The sequence below is a fragment of the Telmatherina bonti genome (assembly GCF_933228915.1).
Source record: "Telmatherina bonti genome assembly, chromosome: 10".
Classification (NCBI taxonomy): domain Eukaryota; kingdom Metazoa; phylum Chordata; class Actinopteri; order Atheriniformes; family Telmatherinidae; genus Telmatherina; species Telmatherina bonti.
Window position 1 is genome coordinate 29,233,621 of NC_136628.1, and position 20,246 is coordinate 29,253,866.

General features: G+C 42.5%; 2 protein-coding genes across 3 annotated transcripts in view; both read right to left on the minus strand.

Annotated features, from left to right (window-relative positions):
- Nucleotides 1–444: 444 nt before the first annotated feature.
- Nucleotides 445–7,999, minus strand: ca4a (carbonic anhydrase IV a). Its single transcript, XM_079247772.1, has 8 exons — nucleotides 7,787–7,999; nucleotides 4,715–4,759; nucleotides 3,462–3,626; nucleotides 3,229–3,374; nucleotides 2,611–2,703; nucleotides 2,458–2,524; nucleotides 2,195–2,358; nucleotides 445–2,026 (listed from the first exon to the last, which is right to left on the minus strand). The coding sequence occupies exons 1-8, from the start codon at nucleotides 7,926–7,928 to the stop codon at nucleotides 1,847–1,849; spliced, it is 1,002 nt and encodes a 333-aa protein (XP_079103898.1). The 5' UTR covers nucleotides 7,929–7,999; the 3' UTR covers nucleotides 445–1,846.
- Nucleotides 8,000–11,933: 3,934 nt separating this feature from the next.
- The window catches only part of mtmr4 (myotubularin related protein 4), a 37,172-nt gene continuing 28,859 nt past the window's right edge, over nucleotides 11,934–20,246 (minus strand). For both annotated transcript variants that reach the window (XM_079247724.1, XM_079247723.1), the window contains 12 exons: nucleotides 19,950–20,063; nucleotides 19,666–19,856; nucleotides 18,897–19,025; nucleotides 18,566–18,677; nucleotides 17,918–18,113; nucleotides 17,614–17,799; nucleotides 17,211–17,381; nucleotides 16,908–17,062; nucleotides 15,154–16,546; nucleotides 14,961–15,071; nucleotides 14,763–14,851; nucleotides 11,934–13,617 (listed from right to left, as the gene is read on the minus strand). In XM_079247724.1, coding sequence (XP_079103850.1) covers nucleotides 13,440–13,617; nucleotides 14,763–14,851; nucleotides 14,961–15,071; nucleotides 15,154–16,546; nucleotides 16,908–17,062; nucleotides 17,211–17,381; nucleotides 17,614–17,799; nucleotides 17,918–18,113; nucleotides 18,566–18,677; nucleotides 18,897–19,025; nucleotides 19,666–19,856; nucleotides 19,950–20,063 — 3,025 coding nt within the window. In that variant the 3' untranslated portion in view covers nucleotides 11,934–13,439. The remainder of the gene's footprint in view (nucleotides 13,618–14,762; nucleotides 14,852–14,960; nucleotides 15,072–15,153; nucleotides 16,547–16,907; nucleotides 17,063–17,210; nucleotides 17,382–17,613; nucleotides 17,800–17,917; nucleotides 18,114–18,565; nucleotides 18,678–18,896; nucleotides 19,026–19,665; nucleotides 19,857–19,949; nucleotides 20,064–20,246) is intronic.

Sequence of the window (20,246 nt, forward strand, 5' to 3'; positions counted from 1 at the left end):
GATGTAAAATAATTAGAAGAAGCACCTGCACTCTATCGTAAAAGAAGATTTTTTTGTATTTAAATTAGAATATAATGTCACGTTTTACTGTGCTTGTGTACATCTGGTGGCTTCAATACATGTTGTTAATCATGAAAGTGAACTCTGACCAAAAACTGCTTCTATAACAAGAAAAGGGTAAATTAGAAACGGATTAAGGGACTGGGATCTATGCTCAAACGCCCTTAAAGGACAGAAAGGAAACTGGTTCGCAAACTGAGAAGCTTGTATGTGTGTGAGAGCCAGCCGACAAATAGCAGAACCAACACAGTGTGTTCTTACATCAGCTACTGTGCATAAATGACTGACGCTAAGGGTAAAATACTGTTTTGATCACCTGATCAAGTAACTTGATCTGCGCCTATGCAGGCAGAAGACAGTCATAAAAAGGCATGTAGTTTATTGTTCAGTTTAAACACATTCAACATATGATCTGAAACTTTCAGGCATTACGAGCAGACAGTCTCATGCACCCAACTGGTCGAGAACAAGTCGATGCCTCGCATGGGTTTGCATTCTATATATAAACTTTGTAATACATAAATAACAATAACGGCGCGTATCATTAATATGCACATTCAGTACATAAATAAATGTGTACAACGACACACCATAGAAATATAGCTATGTCTCGTGAAACACGGGAAAATACAGATTCCTTGCACAACAATCACAATAAATCCTGCTGGAAAATTGCACAGATCTCTCACAAGAATACATAACAAGTCCTCTGAATGAATGAGCGAGAACTCAGCATGGTCAAAGTCACAGTCGGTAACATTCAGTGCATCCGAGAGCCTGGAACACAAGTCATGAACACAGTTGAATGTTCTTAGAGGAAGCTCACTGAGATTATTTTGTTGATTTCTGGGAAAACAAGATTTGGCGAGCTCAGTTTCGTGTGTGCAGCTTCACTCTGGCAGTCACGGAGGCTGCGCTTAGTTTATGGAAAACAAACACATGCAGATTCATGCGATTCATCTATGAGATGCATAAAGGTACTGAAGCTGGTTTTAAGGAGATGTGTTGTTTGCATCCTCATGCTGTAGCCACATGTCTCCCCGTTAGCCTCTGGTGACTCTGGGAGGAGAGAAGCTGCAGCTTTGCTCTCAGAACATCACAGTTGTTCTTCATGGACTTGCCTTTCTGGCACGTTCCCAAATCGGCAGACCTGGTAGGATCCCTGTGTGCTGCTGGACTTAAAAAGCCAAACTGCTGACTCCTTTGACCGCTGGCTTTGATATAGAACTTGTTGTTATAACTTGGTTCTGCTATTTTTAACTGCATGCCGTTCACATGCTCCATTACGAACAACACATCACGTGCCAGGTCATTGGCTGACGTCTGCACACCGAGCTCAAACCATTGGCAACTCACTCAGGCATTAACAGAGACTAAATTTACCTGACATTGGACAGGGTGGATGTGTGTAATAGTGTCATGATTGAAGCTGTGATTACAACTCGACTAAAAGGTTTTGGTTTAGAGGCTGAGGATTCATTTTGAGTGCCTGGAAACCTGCTTTATGGCACATTCGTAATGCTAAAATAAGACTTACTGCTTGACTACACATGCATGAATGCTGATCGAACCCTTACGGCACCTCTCATAAGACCTTCCTTACGAACGTCTTTGTCATCTGTGTCATAAGGGGAGGTACACCAGATGGGCAATCCCTGCACTACGACATGGTCCGTCATCTTAGCAACCATGCAATAAAGATGGTGGAAGCCAAGGCTCAGCTGAGGATCGATGCAGATTTTTTTTGTGTTCGTGGATGTCGCAGTGCAGCAAGGGATGCCTTGCTCTAATTGGGTTGGGACAGACCCAACGCCATGGCGACAGCAGCCATAAGGAGGGCAGAGCTGACCAGGATCACGGTACTTCCTGAGCGATACACCAGTCGTCCATTTAGGGGCTGGACAGGCCGGAAGTTTCCCACCATCAGCTTGCCATCGTGGAACTGGAGCTCAGAAAAAGCTTTCAGCTGCAAAAGCAGAAGAAAACACAGGAAGTAAGATTCTGGAGGATGAGACATGTGTGTTATGAACGGCACCACTATATCAGTCATTTTTACCATATTTGATGGATGTCATATTCACATAAAGTCACTTTAAATAAGAAGAAACCAAATCAGTTAGTCTCTAATTCCAACCTGTTCGGTGCTCAAAGGGATCGGGTTCTCAAACACAGTCCAGATGACAGACTCGGTGCACCCTGGGGTGGTCAGAGAACCCTTGTAACGGTAGTAAGACGTCATATTCTGCTCAGATGGAATCAGCTGGGCCAGGGAGATGGCACGCAGAGATGAGTTACCGTCTGAAAGCAGAGAAGCATCAATGTTAGCAACAAACTTTTCACCATCTCCTTTGGCAACAAACACCCAGGTTTTGAGTTGGATTGCAAAACAATACAAACTTGTTTGTCTTATGCTTTGCAGCACGTTGATGATGGGCTCATACTTCTGATTTGCACTTTTGGACTTCTAGAAGTAAAAAGAAAAACACACATATGAGATGTGTTTTATTTCACACTCAGGTCTGCTGAAACTCCAGGGTTTACAGGGGCTACCTCATAGAAAAACCCAAGAACTGCAACCCCCTCCGGATCGCTCAGCGCCGTCGTCAGATCCGCGTAGCCGAGCTTCATGTGAACGATGTGTAGCTGAAAAGAAAACATACACACAGTCATGTTTTATGCAGCGCATGAAAAACCTAAATGAGACCAAGAGAAAAATGTGAGAACTTTATCAGCTAATTCTGCTCAAGTATTTTTTCCTGCTTTTAAATAAAACATGTTGCAAAGCACTTAGCTCATGACGAAGATGTCCTGCAGGTTTTAGAAGTTTCCTGCTGCAACACACCTCATTCTAATAAAATGTGTCCTACAGCTTGTTGCAAGCCTCTGCACAATGATCTATTCATGTGAGTTGGGATGTGCTGAAGCAGAAAAACTTCTAAAACCTTCAGAACAGCTTCCTGGACTGAAGTTTAACCATTTCCCTGAAAAACCATCCAGATGTTTCTCCTTTTTATCTGAACTGTGCTTCTAGCTTTTTGGTCACGGAATAATCTTTTCTTTTTTCCTACTGCAAATGTATTATAAAGAAAAAAGAGTAAATTAGTGGTATGGCAGCTGTTTAGTTATGCCACCCTCTCACAGAAGGCATTGATCAGGAGTATGATTTACCTCCATGGGATACTGCTCCCCATCGATGGTGTGCTCTGAGCCGGGCCCTCCCTTGTTGCCCCAGTGCAGGTGGAACTGCACAGCTTTGTAGGTGTCTGGCAGGCCTCCACCTGAGATGGTGCTGACATGGGGAACCCCAACCTGAACTGGTTTGGACATTAAAAACACAAAGAGATCAGACAACAGCTGAGGGCCTTTAGGGTTATTTGTTGCTGAACGGAGAGTAAACTCACCAGAGTGACCGTTGTTTTTGATGGTGCTTTGGAAGATGTGCTGGTAGTTTTCAAACTTCAGGGAAGTCAGACGTTCATCTTTAATTGTCTTTCTGGTGACAATGTTGATGGGGGACTGTAGTGTTTTCCCACAGTCCTTGTTGGCATGGTTCCACTTTTCTGGTGCTAAAATCAGGAAATAACCAACAGTAAATAAGTTCAGCTGATTGGTTTTAAGTCTGGTCTCATTTACATCCTCAAGCAGACAGCACTGGTTCTGTGTCGTTATTGAGCTTCTTTTTGTAGTGATTTTATCCACATGACACTGAAAGATTAAGGACTACATGTATGAAATATCACAGGGATCAAAGCTCCTTTAATAATCTAAAGTTACAATTACTTTTAGGTCAAATATCTAAAAATGCATTCAGTTGGTTTTATTATGAAGTTAGCTCTCAAATCCATTTTGCATCTATTAAACATGGTTAAATGGGCAACATGAAGTTAGAAAGATGTGTCAGATGTTAAAACTAGAGTCTAGATGCAAAATGAATGAAATTAAATGGTCATGGCCTCGGTATTTAATTTGTCTATTTTTATCGTACGTCCCTCTTTGTCCATCATTTATAAATGAAGACTAATGTTTTATAATACTCAGTTTATTTCCCCAAATACAGTCTTTTTTATTTACATAACACCTGGAAAAAAAACAATGCATTTGAATGTTTTCGACATTACTGACTGTTTTTAAATCAGAATCATTCATTAAAGTCTTTAAGTGCTGCAGGACTTCAGGATCCAAACAACCTTCTTTAATCATATTTTTAACTTTTTGTATGTTCATTGGTGTGTTTCAAGATTGAACTTATTCAGACATAAACTTGAACTCTACATTTTACTTTCTAGTGATGGTTGTGATCAATGAACTGTACTTATATATAGCACCTTTCAAGTCGTCTTGACCACTCAAAGCACTTCGACACTACATGTCACAATCTCCCATAAAGCACTTCTACATGTTATATACTAAATGCTTTGCACATCTATACCCCAATAGATACATCAGGAGGTAATGTGGGGTTCACATTACCTCCTGTCCACGGTTCAGCCACAGCTGCCTGTTTCGGATCAGTATAACCTGAACAAATTCAAATTAACCACTGCCTTTCAAAAGTTTGTAGGTTTTGAGAAAAATGTTGTGTAATATAATAATCTGGCTGTTTCCATTTGCAGCTCTAAAGTACAAAGATAATACATTTTATTAATACACTTACTATTGCACTGATGATCACAGGTAAACTGGGATTGATAGCACCAGTCTGGAAGAGAAAGAATAATTCATTTGAGGGTTAATTGGAAAATAAAAATCCAATTGGTTTCAACAGAAAATATTTCCACAAGCTGCATGTGAATCAAATAATCAGTCATTGTGAACTTCTAAGTGACACCATCAAGTCTCAGCTTGTTGGAGCAAAATCGGATGTTTTCTCCTCCCGTACAGTCTGGCAAGGGTTCAGCTAGATTTCAAATGTATATATTTACAAATATTTCCTTGTATTGATGGTGTATTTTTCTTTCCTTGCTGGAAACAATGTATTGTTCTCATGTTGGTTGAGGTCAGTCATTATATTTGGTTACACAAAAGCTCCTAATCCACAGGAACTGCCATCCTATTCACAAAAAGTTGCCTTGCTGTCAGAATAAACAGAAACAATCTTTTGCATCAACGAGTCCCACTCTGACGTGTCCGTCAGAAGTATTTATTAATATTTCACAATCCGTTGACTTGTTTCACCCCTGAGACAAAAATCTGCAGCTATCTCACAAATCAAATATTTATGAAAAACACATGCTATTGAAGAAATACAGGGAGGTTCTCGTGTTCTGTTATTAGATTTGTTTAAGGAGTTCTCCCTGTGTTTGCAAAGGAAGTCAACACTGGCTTTCTTCGCCATGCTAGCAAGCCTTTTCCTGCCCCCTTTTCCTGCTGAAAATTTTGATCAAATGGCATTCAACTGTGTCATCATTCCCCACAGTGTCTAGAGAGCATAAAACGATGCTCATAATGTCCATTATCTGTTTATTTTTGGGATTAAAAATTGTATATATATTCTTGCTGCAGGATTTGTATGCATGCAAGATGAATGCATACAAATGCAGTGGATTATAGAAAAATCGAATTACTCTCTCACTAAAGCCTGGATAAAACTTTTTATTTGACTATATGTCTGACAGCTTTGTTGGTAATTTGGAAGTGTTCTATTTTCAGCAACATGGTGAGGATGATGAACTCCTCACCCATGACCTTAGTTTTAGGTGCTTTTTATAGGGGGTTTAGTCTTTGTGCTAGACTCATTTGCTCATGTTTTGTCAAAAAGCAAATGTGGAATGTAGTTTATTTTTTTTATTTAAGTACAAATTTGAAAACATCTTTTACATTTTAATTTACTTTTAAATAGTTAATATTTAATAACAAATCTAATTATAGGAAAAAGGCATGAGAAATCATTTATTTATACGATTTAGGCTTATTCGACTGTGTTTATGAGAGTGTTTTTGGGTTTAGACAAACTAAAAAACAATTTCTTTTTTGAATGCCGCTTTCAGGCACTATTACAACACAGGAAATCCACTTCTTGGGGGGAAATGGTCACATCGCAGATTAAGTTTTGCTGATGAAGTCATTTAAGTAACCTAAAAACCTATTTTATTTGTAAAAAAAAAAAAAAAAAAAAAAAAAAAAAAAATCTGTTTTCTGGGCCCAGCGGCTTGTCTTTCCCTCACAGCCAATCAGATTTTTGTCCGCATAATAATTGACCAATCAGGGCTTGCCTTGTTCTTCTCCGTGTCGCGCAGAGAAAGTGAACAATATGAACGGGTTTCAATAGATCTAAGAGCTCTGTGAAGAGAATAAACTGCGGACACTGCTAAGAGAGAAAAAAAAAACACACACACAAAAAAAAAACAAAAAACAAAAAACAAAAAACAAAAGGCAGCAACATAAAAACAAACATGTCCAGATCTGATCGGTTGTTATGGTGCGATTGCGTGCGCCACTGACAGCGAGACGACCAGTTTCACACAAGCAGACACAAAGGCCACCTGGAGAAGAAGATATTGTGGGATTAAAGTGCGCAAAAAAGGTTCGTAAAGGGTAAGTTTTGCGGCATCATGCTGATGACACCTGAAAAGTCGCGTGCTATATTTATACGCAGTCCCAAAAGATCAAGTTCAAGTTATCTGAGATGATGCGGCTGCCATCAGGCCAATTAATCCACCAACGACCTTCTGGTCTTTTCATTTGATGATCTTAGTTGACTCATCTGCCAGTCGGGCACCTTCTGAGCTGCCAAACATTTAAGTTCATGATGCATCACAAACTGGACATGTTGGATTTAAACAGAGAAACAAACAAACAATGTGGGTATTTAATGCCATTTCTACCAAGTTTCGCTGCTTATTTGCTCCAGTGGACTTACGTTGCCAAATCTCTGGGTTTTTTTTAAATAACGCGTCACAATCTGCAGCTGAGAATTTGGACGCATTATGGCTGCGCGTGACGCGACGCTATGCGGCAACAACGGAGACAAACGTCTGTCTTTGGCTCCATGTGGATCTGAGCAGGTGCACGAGAGTGGGAGAGAGGTGGGGCAGGGGAGGAGAAGAAGGGTGTCCAAACGCAGGAGACTCTGTGAGAATCACAGCCCGTCAGATCCACCTGCTTCTGTCTCGCGCTCAGCTGATGCGCGCGCCCTCTCCTGCCCTCGGCGGTGGAACCGGCTCGGACGCACCGAGGACTGCCCGGAGCCACGTAACGGACACGGCGTGTGGAGCGCATTTTTGGGACTTTTCTGGTGTGTCTTTTGGAGATGAAGCCTATTTTTCCCCCGAAGCTTAAATTTCCACAGAAATCTGTGGATTTATCCTGAAATTTCCGTTGTCTTTGTGGAATTACGCAACATATCAACTTGCCAACTGAATGAAGTGAACGACCATGTTAGGAAAAAAAAGCAACTTTACCTTAGTGAGCATCAGAAAGACTTTCTGTTTCATTCATCTCATATTTATTGATAATTTATTTTACCAAAATGTACTAAAAATCTTCAATAATTCGGGTATTGAAAATTAATAAATGATTAGATAGCCTATAACAGTTGTTTTTAGGGCAACATTAAGCAAGTATACTTAAATACAAGCTGAAATACTGGAGGCAAATACATCCAGATAATATTATGGAACAAATAACTAGTGATTCATCCAGTTGTCCCAATTTCCCTCCCTAATTTTTTCTCTTTAGGACTAATAAAATATCGACATGAATATAAGCAGGTGTTTTAGAGACCTACCCCCTGCTGCTGAGCAAACTGTCCAGAAAGATGCCAGGAGAACAGGCAGGATGACCAGCTGCTGCTGCTGCATGTTGGAGGATTCCTCACACGACAGAGAGAAGACAACACAATGGCTTGTTTTTTCCCAATGTGATCGCATTCTTGCGGGGGGTCCTATACTTATCTATCAGCACGCACAGGAAAGAAAGTGTAGCCCCTCCCTCTTCGGGTATCGCCTCTAATAAAGCCTTGCAATGATGGGAGCTCCGGTGTGAAGGGGCCAATCAATGGGGCTCCTGGTGCGAGGAGGGCACAAGTAACGCAATCGTTACTGTCATGCTGATTGAGTCAAGAGCTTCCTGATGGTCCATGACGTGGGGGGGGGGGGGTGTCAGTAATTATGGGCTTCTGACTACTCTACAGGTATAACTCAAGGTGGCCCTCAGAGTAGAAAAAAACAAAAAACAAATTAGAAGTCTGTCCATGCATCCTGTCAGTTCACAGAAACATGATGAATATTATTTTGTTCATGGTGGAAAAGGTCTCCAAACGATTTACTTAAATAAAAGTAGCACATTTATAAAATAAAAGCACATTTAGATCCAATTTCTGCATTCAGAAAAGTTACCATGAATACTTCATCCTGTGGACCAGGTCGTCAGTCATCCACCTGCATGCATTAACCAGCAGTGTGTGAGATCTTCAACTTTATTTAGATTAAATAACAGGAATATGACAATATGTTCTGCCAGTCTGACTTTTTTTTTTTTAATTTTATTTTACACAATTTAGAGTGAATTAGTGTAAATATATGTGGATATAAGACATTTCTCTTAATGCTGGACAGCTGAATTAATGAAAATGTATCTAAAGTCATATAATAAAAATGTGAGACATTCTGAAGCAACAAAGTAAAAATCCATCTATATTTATCTATCCTGCTTCAAATAAAATAAAATGAGGGTTTTGTGCTTTGCATCAATAAGGTCATCAAGAGTTTAATCTTTTTTTTTTTTTTTTACAAAAAAATTTTCAAGCTTTGCATGAATTTCAACATCCTTCTTTTACTTTTTCTCCCAAACATGTTTAGAATGGTCACCTTTATTTTTATTCACCTTGCAGAGACCTACAATACTTGAATTATGGATCATTCTGATCGAGTACAGTGAAGGACATTTGCAGAATTTTCTTTATTAGAAATCAAGACGTAGTTCAGGTTGCTGTTCTGGAGAGGTGTCACTGGTCTGAACAACTGGACCTGGCTGGTGTGTGAGGGTTTTGCCTTTATGTACACTGAATGTATGTGTTTATAAGGTATTAAGAAACTGACTTTCATATAAATAAAATGGAAACGAATACTTAAAGACATCTCTAGCCTTACAATTCTGCACAATCACATGATTCGATTGCAGAGCTCTTGTTGCAGAAGCTCATGAGTTTCTCTTGATAAAAAACACCATCTGGTGGAGAAATGGAAGAACAACTTCAGAGCTCGTCCTGAATGAAATACGTTTAGCTGACCGGTAACTTTCTGTTAACATCTCTGCACAGATTTATGGAGACGTGGCGTTGGGGTGAAAAAGAAGTCTTGAGTTTGTCTAGAAAGCTGATTAGTCAGGTATTCACAGGTAGACTTGTTCATTTTGTGTGCTCTAAAAGTTATATTTTATTCTCTTTTGTTTTTGTGGTTTCAGTGCAGAGCAGGTATGTGTCTTTCCACTTAGTGTTCATGAGGGGAAAAAGACCAAAAAACTAAAAAAAAAAGGAAAACCTTTGTTTTTTTTCCACTGAAACTACTCCTTATTTGTCTTAGAATAAAAAACAAACAAACAAAAAGAAAAACTATCTCATGTCTGAGTAGTAAACAAGTGTTAAGATCTGAAGTATTTTTGCTCTTGTTCCTTCTTTCCCCTAGCTTTAGGTTGTGACCCAATAAAAAATGCAAATAGATACCAGATGCAGCGGCATTTAAATGTCATACAACATTTTATTCCCAGTCAAAGTGTAACATAAAATGAACTGAAAACATGGCGATGTTTTCCACGGTGTATCATCTCCTCTCCAGTCTGGAAATGTGTGGGAAACATGCAGGAACAGAGTAATTTTTGTAGTAATTTGTGCTCCATGACGCGGCACATGACAGGAAAGGTCTGGACTGCAGTACCTGGACCCGGCTACTTCAGAGCCATGCTGTTGTCCTAAACGCAGTATGGTTGCTAAAATATGGAAGGTCTTCCCTGAAAGACATCTGGATGTGGGAATAAGTTGCTCTAAAATCTGTATGTATCCTTTGGGATTGATGGGGCTTTTCACAAAGTGTGAGTTCCCAGTTCTCCAGGTACGCATGCACCTCCACACCATCACAGACACAGACTTCTGAACTGAGCGCAGTCACATGGAGGACACAGTGTCTGTGATTTGAGAAGAAGAAAGTAAATCTAATTTTGATTTGCCTGGCTGCAGGCCAGAGTTCCACTTTGCTGTAAAACATATTAAAGAGAAGACTACAGTGTGTCTGGATCACGTACAGTATGGCTGCTGTTTACATCACAGAGCTTAAACTGCAGTTTAGTTCGCTGGTTAGTTGGTATTTTAGATCCTCAGTAGCTGCTGTCAGTTCACAGCAGCTACTCTTCCTGGGTCTCAAAATGATCAACTTATACATCATTTGCTTAAAACACATTAACAGACAAGCACTCAACAACACAGACAGCACACACAGCAACACTTGGTCGATGTTCACAGTGGTATTATATTTACATTCCTCTCTCCATGCAAAGGAATTATCTTGTTTTATGACTCAAAATTATTGTTACTCAAAAATATTATTTTTGCTGAACACAGAACTAGTTTTAGCTTCTATTTAAAGTTCACCATATTAATAAAATAAAATCTAAAATAAAAAATCTGGTAGTTGATTCTGTGCCTGTTATTTGCAGGCTTCTGTTTTAGATTAGTTCTACATAAAGGCAACAAAAGAAAAACAACCTGCTGACTTCTGCCCTGTAAAGTGAAAAATTAGTCTTCTATACAATATTTCAGATGTTTTGGTCATTACTTTTTTTTTTTTTTTAACTAAACATATCGGTAAACGTTGCATCCCTCCTACACGTAACCATGTCAGACAATTTATTACATGAACACTGGGCTGATAAGGACATTGCAGAACTAATCTTGCAGCTTTGTTGTGAGCTACCTGCAGCATATCGAGGTTACGTTTACTGGACCAAATTACAGAACAATAGTCTAAATATGAAAATAGTACTGCTTATATCACCAATTTATTTAGATGACTAGACATAAAGTCCCTGCAAAATGTCATTGCAGGCAAAGTATGCAGGCGCTTGCAGCCATGTGTGGATGTCAGTGAGCTGTGTTTATTTATGGAAGTGTTTGTAAAACAATGATTTCTGTGACAAAATCATGTCATGTTGGACCCTCAGGCGGCGCTGCCTGGGGGTCCAAATATTCACTGCGTATCCAATAGTATTATGCACTCTCCAGATGATATTATGTACTGTTGATGACATATTTAAAGTCTTAGCAACTTTACTTCTAGAAACACTTCTTCGAAACTGTGCCTCAGTTTCTATGTGCTGGTTTTTTTTTATTTTATTGACACCTAAACATTTTAAAAGTTGCAAAATTTTCCTCCAGCTGTTTCTTTTCTTCTGCTTACTTTTCCACCTTTGTGGCTAAACATGTCATCACCAAGTTTAAGCTGGAACGTCTCACTTTCAGCATTTTTTTCTTTGCTCTGTTGTGAGAAAATGATCGTTTTGAGCACCAACAGGAAGTAACGACGTGTAAAAACCTCCAGATTTTCCTTCTCCGGCTTTTCTGGACACACACACACACACACACGCACACGCACACAAAAGGTATTTAATTGAAAGTATTTAATCAAGGTTTAATGTTTGTTTTGCTTTGTGGCACAGTTATATTCTAATTTCTTCCCTCCAGTGTTTAACAGAGTCGTTCACAGCCTCTTAATGCACCCACTGATTAATTCTGCCTCGTCATGTTTATTTTTGTTTATTCACGCCTACGAGGTTTTAATCCTCTCGACACATGCAAGAGTGAAAATCTAATTGCCTGCTGCCTTTCAGATCAGTCAGTAAATCACCAGGACAGGAACCCGCTCATTGATATACTCTTTTATTTTAACCCATTGGATTTAACTTATACAGTGCATTTCTTTACAACAATTATTCTTTAAGTGACAGGTTTTAGCCACCACTAATGATCAGATAACTATGTATGTTACATTTCTGAGCTCCTTTTGACTTCAACTCCGTGCATAAAAAACATCCCAAGTATTAGACGACGGATAGCCACAGAGGTTTACTAATTACGGTCATATCCCATCATTCTCGTTATCTAACCATCTGTTAATCTTTAGTTGTCTCAGTGTTATTAAGCAGCTAAATATCTGCACTATTAAAACATACACAGATGTGGCCAATTGGAACCCTGCTGCTGTCCATAAAAAAAAAAAAAGGACAAAACTAAATATGGCACTATCGTCTCAAGGATCCACCAGTAGACACAAACATTTTGAAAAGGGTTTGTAGCCGAGCTCCCCCGAGCAAAACAAAGCAAAAATCCAAGTCTTCAGTCGTCCCGAGCGGTTTGCACTGACAGTTCCCAGTCTGAGGAGTCATCAGTCAGCTGCACATCAAGCTTTATGTGGACACGGAGCCATACAAGAACCGCAGCATAAAACTTTAAGATGTTCCCTCCGTCACATCACAAAAAACAAACAAGAAAAAAACCCACCATCGCCGTCTCCCAACTCGATCCGTCCTCTTCTTGTATGCCCAAAAACAAAACGCAGTCCTCACAACGTCTAACGATGCAACATGGCCATACCGGAGAAGCGTTGAGAAAAACAACCACGTCGACTGTGCGTACGCATCATTTTGAGAACACACTGCAGCAATGAACATTTATACGACCCACCAAATGCACTTGAACAGAAACTCCATCCAGTTGCCCCCAGCACGTTACATTCAGGCTCCGAAAAATAAAGATGCAAAGTAAACAGCAGATTTCTCCCTTTTTTCTCAAGTTTGGTCTCAGTTTCCCTCAAAAACACAGCAGCTAGTAGTGCACAAAATAAGAATACAAAATTAGACTTTTAAATACTGTAGCAGCAATTCTTCTCTTTTTAAAGTTGAAAGCCTCCAGTATTACAGGTAAAGGCTTTTTGGAGTTCCCGACACATGGAAGGGCGAGCGATTGTCCTCTGAAGTGCGAGACAGTCTGCCAGGAGGGTGCAGGTGCTCGGGACCAACAAGGTGGGGAGGGGCAGGTTAGAGAGGTGTCTCAGACAGGGTACTGTTAAGAGGACCGAGCCGTGCGGAGGCAGCAGGACGCTGCAGCACTCCAGCCGGAAAAATGTCTTTGAACAATAAGGGGTTTGTTCTGCAAGGAACCACCCCTCCCCTTCCCCCACCGCCACCACCTTCTAATATGCTTCCATCCACCTCTTTCTTCCAGTCTCGGCGCTTTTCCGTTCAAACCCGAGCCTCCCAAAGAGAAACAACTCCTCGATGCTAGCCCCCGCAGCCGAAACGACCGCAGGTTGAGCTTACGACGAGGCGCTCGGCTCATTTGTCCGAAATGAGCAGGACAGAGCAGAGGCGGGCCACGCTACGCGGTCCTTCTCTCAGCTGGAGGCGGTGGCGATGGCCTTCTTAAGCTGCTGGCTGCGGATCTCGCGTGTGCGGGACTCCAGGAGCAGGTCGTTGCAGGTGTTGCACACCAGAACCGGGTCGTACAGCTGCTGGTCCGGGATGGGGAGCTTCAGGTGACAACAGTCTTTACAGAACACATTACCACAGTTTCTGAAAGTAGAAAAAAGATTTATTAACACATTGAAAAAGTTCAACCAAACTTTATTAAAATCTCTTTAGTTTAGAATCCAACTCAGTTTTACTTTTGTCTGTATCAACTAAGAGTTTTGTGCATGAATAGTGACAGATTTCTGCCCTGCATCGTGCTCCGTACTGATCCACATGAGTCCGATTCTTTTCATCTTCCAAGCTTTGGTCTCATAGGCTGAAGAAATTCCTGGTCACTATCTTTTAACTGCAAGCTGCAGCTTGCACAGAATCAGGCTGCAACAAATTGAATACGCTGAGAAGCTAAAACATCCTCCCCCCCCCCGCGAAAAGAAAACACATCCTGAGTTTTTCTGGAAAAGTGATTTTTAAATCTGATCAGTTTGACTACCGGATGCATAAACATGAAGGTTTTTTTATTTATTTATTTTTTTTTAGCTTCTTAGATGGCTGTTTTATAACAAGAAACAAATATGAATGTTTTTACATTATACACACACACACACACATATATGTGTGTGTGTATATATATATATATATATATCTATATATATATCTATATATATATATATATATTATATATACATATATATACACATACATATTTTTTTTTTTTGAGGTGCGTACATAACAAGTAGAAGTCATAAAAATGCAAAAGTCAAAATTCATTGATCCAGGCGAAGAAAAGGGTAAGCAGTATCATAGAGACATGATGTTAACGGTGCACAGAGCCAAAAATATAAGCTGATCACCAAGTTCCCACGGTTTGTGTGAAGCTAAGCTAACATACAAAGCAGAATAAGATCTTTAATAAATGCCTGTTATGACAAATGAATCAATACTTTGTACATTAAATGGGTACAAAAAGGCAAAAAATAAACAGAGAAAATCACAAGTAGAATAAACGCATCAGTCGCTACCATATTCCTGTTCTCAATGAATAATAATTCTTTGAGTTCATCCAAATAATAAAATGCGAGGGCTGAGAATTATTTGTACTTTCCTCCAACCTTGCACCGAGCAGAAGTGTCTACCTGCGTTTTTGTCTCAATGTGGACGCTTCAGCTACACCTGATGATATTTCTGGATAAAGACAGATTTGTGCTCATGCTTGTTGATGTAAGAAAGAGAAGAAGAAGAAACCCTACCTGCAGTGGTGACGTCTCTTGGCTATCCAGAACTCACAGTCACAGTTGAAACAATGGGAGGCCATGTGGTCTGGCACCCACCTCGTGACCTACAGACAAAACCGGGTGGAATTAAAAGGTGCTCTGGGTCATGCAGGTGAAAGACAAGAAGAAAAGAGGAGGAGCAGACAGATGCTTCATCAAACGAAGGATTCTGACCTCTGTGTCCTTGCGCTCCACTCTATCCCAGCTGCCCTCAGACAGACGGTCCTCGCTGTGGGTGGACAGAGAATCCTCCTCGTTGCTGTTGTCCGACTCCCGCAGACACGTCTGAACCAGACAGCAAAGTGAGATCAGAGGACAGACGGAAAATAAATAACCTTAAAGAAGAATCAGTGAAAAAGCTCCTCACAATGTCATCCTCATAGTCGACGTCTGGCTCTGAGGGGGGGGTGTCGTACTGTTTACTCTCCAGTCTCATCTGTAGCTGCCGCACCTGCTGCCGCAGCACCTCCACCTCCTGCTTGTAACCAGCCTCAATCTGTCGCAGTCTCTGCTGCACGGCGTCCATCGGCACCGGCAGCCCGTCGTCGTCGAGGTAAGCTGGGGTGTGGGGCGGGGGAGGGGAGCTTGAAGTGGAAGGGGAGGAAAAAGAAGCCGGCAGGACTTGATGGCCTGCCAGGGAGTAGCTGTTCAGAGCAGCGATGGCGGGGCCGCACAGCCCGTTGTAGCCCGCGTTCCTGGCGGCAGACAGCCAACCAGCCTGCAGAGGGCTGCTGGGGCAACAAAGAGCCTCCCTGCGGCAGCACGGAGACCCACTGGCAATGCTGAAGCCCTGGGCACGGAGAAGTTTACTAGCGAGCCGGCGGTTTCGGTAGGCGTTGGACTGCAGGGCTCGGCTTACAGCAGGGTGACTGTAAGCGGACTGGACCAGACCCTGGACGCTGTCCCAGTGAGAGCCGAGCAGGGACAGGTCTGAGAGCTGGCTCTGGGAGATCAGGTGGCGAGTGGTTACCTGGGCACAGTCTGCCAACATCCGTTCTCCAGCTTTTGCTACATCAGTCCTCGTGTCCTCTTTGTCTCTCTGCGGCTGCAACTCCGGCTCCTCCTCATCATTTAAATGACTCGAGCTTACCGTGGAAGGTAACGTGGGGGGGAGCTCTCCTTCATCTGTGAGCGTCTCGGTGGAGTCCTCCATGGGAAGCAGGGATGTCCGCTGCTTTGGTTCCGGGAGCCCGTTTGCTTGGCCATCAGAGTGTCCATTAAGCAGCGACGCTGCAGGCTGAGTGTTCTTGCATGGAAGAGGTAAGCATGGCTCAGATTTATGTGCGGGCGACGTGGTGCTCTCAGCAGTCCTACATTGGCTCTCATCCTCCAGTGGAGGCGGTGTGAGGGGGGGGTTTGCCATTTGAGGCAAAGCTTCGAGGACAGGAGTGTACAAGGCAGTGTGTGAATGTGTGAGTGTGATGTCTGTGCTGACAGACACTGGGGGGAGTGGTGGAGAGGGCAGGGGCTGCGTAGTAAGACAAGTCTCCTCCAGTGTGTCTTCAGAGCGCTCTGCACCCGGGTCTCCCTCTGGGGTCTTGGCAGGACTCTGATGTCCAGATTGCATCTCCCCTCCAGCATCAGAGATAACCTCATCAGCGCCACTTCCAGATGCGTCTTCTGTGACGGGCGAGGCCTCCAGAGCAGGGCGACCCTCCTGGCAGTGCTTGTTGAGATTAGGGTCGCTGGACGTGCGCGTCAGGGGCATCCCGTTCTCAAAAGCCGAAAGCAGGTTATCCATGGAGCGAGTCTTTGGAAGTCTGGAAAAAACAGACACATATAAACTTCATTTTCACTGTATGCCACAGGTGTCAAGACTCCAGCCTTGGAAGGCCGGTATCCTGCAGGTTTTTGTTGTCTCCATGCTCCCAACACACCGGATCAAAATTCATAAATTGGTCGACAAGAAGCTGCTGGATCAATTTGATTTGAATCAGCTGTGTTGGTAGAACAACAAAAACCTGTAGGATACCGGCCTTCGAGGACTGGAGTTTCACATCGCTGCTCTATGTGCTGACAATTAGGTAATACCCCCTTCCATCACTAGAGGGCGGTCTAATGCACTTGTTATGACCAAGAAGAATAATAACCACAGATTAGATATGCATCAAGCCAACTTACCTGTCCAGGGAACGGGAGGTGAGCTCGTCTCCTGTGACGCATGGAGGGAGGTAGAGCTCCACAGATTCATCCACCGCAGTGCAGGGGGAAGATGTGGGCAGGTACACAGCTGTCCACAGCTGTAGCGCCCGAGTATGGCAGACTGGCTGCAGCACCTAGCAGGCAAACGACATTGCAAATGGTAGGTCAATAGAAGTAATGATAGTATCTGTTAATTAGCTTTACTTGAGCCTGAAATACCAACAAATATGTATCACAGGAAGCTAAAAAGAAGGTTAGAGAAGATGAAAAACTGGTCAGTACCATGTCATGGCTGGGGATGTAGAGGAAGTTTTGGAAGTTCTTGTTTCCTGTGCGAAGTAGCGACCACACCGAGCATGTGCGTTTATAGATGTTCCTCGCCTCCCTTTCACGAGCATTGTTACACAGAAACGTGCCGTAAAGACACGAGTATGTGTGCTGCACCAGCTTAACCTGGAAACAAGGAGACGGAGCCTCATGTCAGGCATTCTAAAACATTATTTCTGGCTCTTCCTGTTGCTTCCTGCTAATTTTAGGGGAACGCTTTTTGTCAAGAGTGGAATCTGTTCAGAAAATAATATACAACATGTAATGTTGAGAAAAATGTCTCAAGTTTGAGGCTGAAATTGTCTCAGAAAATATATTTATTAGGAAGAGAGAGACGAAGTGTTGAAGGAACACCCACCAGGAAGGCCTCGTTGAACTCAAACAAGCAGGGGAACTGTTTGAGCAGCTGGTGAACACAGTCCAGCCACTGCAGGAAGACGGGACACTGCTCGCTCACATCGTCTGCGTTCTCCTGGTGGCCACAGCGGTCCCCAAACTTATGACCAAAGTCCAACCACTCAGTCTCCACAAGCACCTGGAATCCCTATGGAGAGCACATATTATTACATTTATTAAAAGAAACATGCCAGCATCACGTATAATTCTATGGAAATAAAATTTAAAAAAATAAAAAAAAAAGTCTAAAAATGAGAGACTCTCACCTCTAATGTCCTGTAGTAAGGATCCAACAGAACCTTGGCAAGGGCTACTATCTGGGGCGTGCGGTCCCAGCCATCAGAGCAGTGTACCAGGACGGGCCGGCCTTCCCGTTCCACTGCTGAACACACCAGAGTGGCTGCCTTCAGCATGACAGACAGATGCTGCAGCCAACGGGTGCTTTCGAGTGCTGAAAGCCAGCTGGAAACACAAGAAGAGATCGATGAGACAACTATTCCACCAGATGGAATCTCTCCTGATGGATGCAATCTGGAGTCATATATTGCATGAACACATCATCTCGATTGGGTTTGTAGGCTAATAAGTAAAAGAAAGGTCCAAACTTTATCTCTGGAAGCCTGTAAGTGTCATTATACATAGCCTTAAGCTTAAAAAAAACAAAAAAAACTTTGCAGCAGCTAGTTTAGCCCATATAGTTTACACATGCATGCTGCAGAACACAGGCAGTATGGAAAAATCATATGTACAGACTGAAAGCTGGCCAGTCCAGTAAGAACGAGACTGCACTGTGGCAGTGTTCCCGTTTCTGCCTGGTGTTATATTACTGTGCACCGGAGCCATTACAAACAGGGAAGGGTGGTGCAAACCAGGGCAGAGCTGCTCACTGAGAAAGGTCAAACAGATCCACTTACTTTCCTGGATCCGGGATCTGACTGCAGACAGCTCGCAGAGCCTGGAAGCTGTTGCGGATGGCATGGATGTTGGCCATTCCCATAAACATTACCTCACAGTTTGGGTAGTACTCTGAGAGCAAATGTAAAAATAAAAGTTATGCACAATAAAAATGATTTATTTGTGAGATACAGACACAAAATGTAGCATTTATCTTCTTTTCAATAACTAAAAAAGGAAAAAGGTCTTTGCATTATTATATACGCTTACATTTTTTTTTTTTATCAGTTCTTAAAAGAAATCAGAAAAATCTGCTGAATTTAATAGTAATGCATGTTTGGTCATACCAACCTTCACATTCACATCCTCCTCCCTTGGCTCGGTTCGCCACCGCAGCCGTGTATGAGCGGGCGTCCAGGATCAGCAGCTTCTGTGGGACGGTGTTGTCATCGCAGCCAGTGCCGCCTGTCAGAGACGAGTCTGGGGAAAACAGGCAGGACGACAGAGTGAAGTCAATCAACCTGCTGGGGAGACCAGGTGATAGAAAGCCTGAAAGGAGCATCATATAACCAGAAGTGCAGTCCACATTAACAGAAACAGACTCCATTTGTAACCTGCTGAAAATCAATATCTTCTGCCGATGATGATCACAGGAGGCCCCTTTTCAACAGCTGTCACACAAAGAGGCAAGTAATTCCTCTGAGACTGCAAACAGACTGCTTTGCTTTGCAAACCTGGTCACCGATGTGCTGCTAGTCATTCTGCATCCCGTTATTGTGTTTAGAAATGTGTTTAAGAAGGTTTCAGCGCTTCAGATTTTGACATATCGGTGTCGTCTCTGACAACAAAAATGAAGCCTGAAAGAGATGCAAAGAGACGTTTTCCTGTGCAAACTGCACCGACAGCTGTCCTACTTAAAGCGTTGCAACATTTTGTAACACAAACTGATTATAGTGCAGCGACACTGCTGGATAATGGCTGCAAATCTTTTTAAATCTGCATGATATAAACTATGAAGGTGCATAATAAATAGCTCTACACTTGGATACCACTTCTATTTTGTGATGTTTGGCATCAGTATGAGCTGCTATCCCAAACTGGATCTAAGAGCCAGCTTTACCAAAATCACTGTCTGAAGAGTCGGGAGCTTCCCCTCGTTGGCGGCTGGTTAGCGCTCCCTTGGCTCCAGTGTCCATCTGACAGGCCTTAGCGATGGACGTGACCAGGTACTCGTCATCTGTGTTCCTCCAACCCCACCAGCTAATCTCAGGCTGGCTGCACCGGGCAATCACTGCCCCATTCTTCTGATGCCTGGAACACAAAGCAATAGAATAAATAAGTCCGTTACGCAAGCTGTGTCAGTATAAGATGCTCTGGCCGCCGCCGCGTGTCACAACAGCTTACCTGTAAACCACCACAGGGATCCTCTTCCAGGACCGGAAGGAAGCCACACTCTCCAGCTCTTTATCAGTGATCCATATTGGAACCAGAAGTTTCTGCGGGTAGCTGGAGCACAACCTGCAGGAGGAACAAGGAGTTTTCAGCAGAGGACTAAATATAGAATATATTGGTGGATCATTCCTGTGTTCAGACAGCACTGCTGCATCAATCACTCAGAGATGTAGCAGACAACAAATCTCAGTGTCACCCCCCTGACTCCATCTGCTTCTGCTCCCCTTTCTCTCCCATGATACTTTCTTC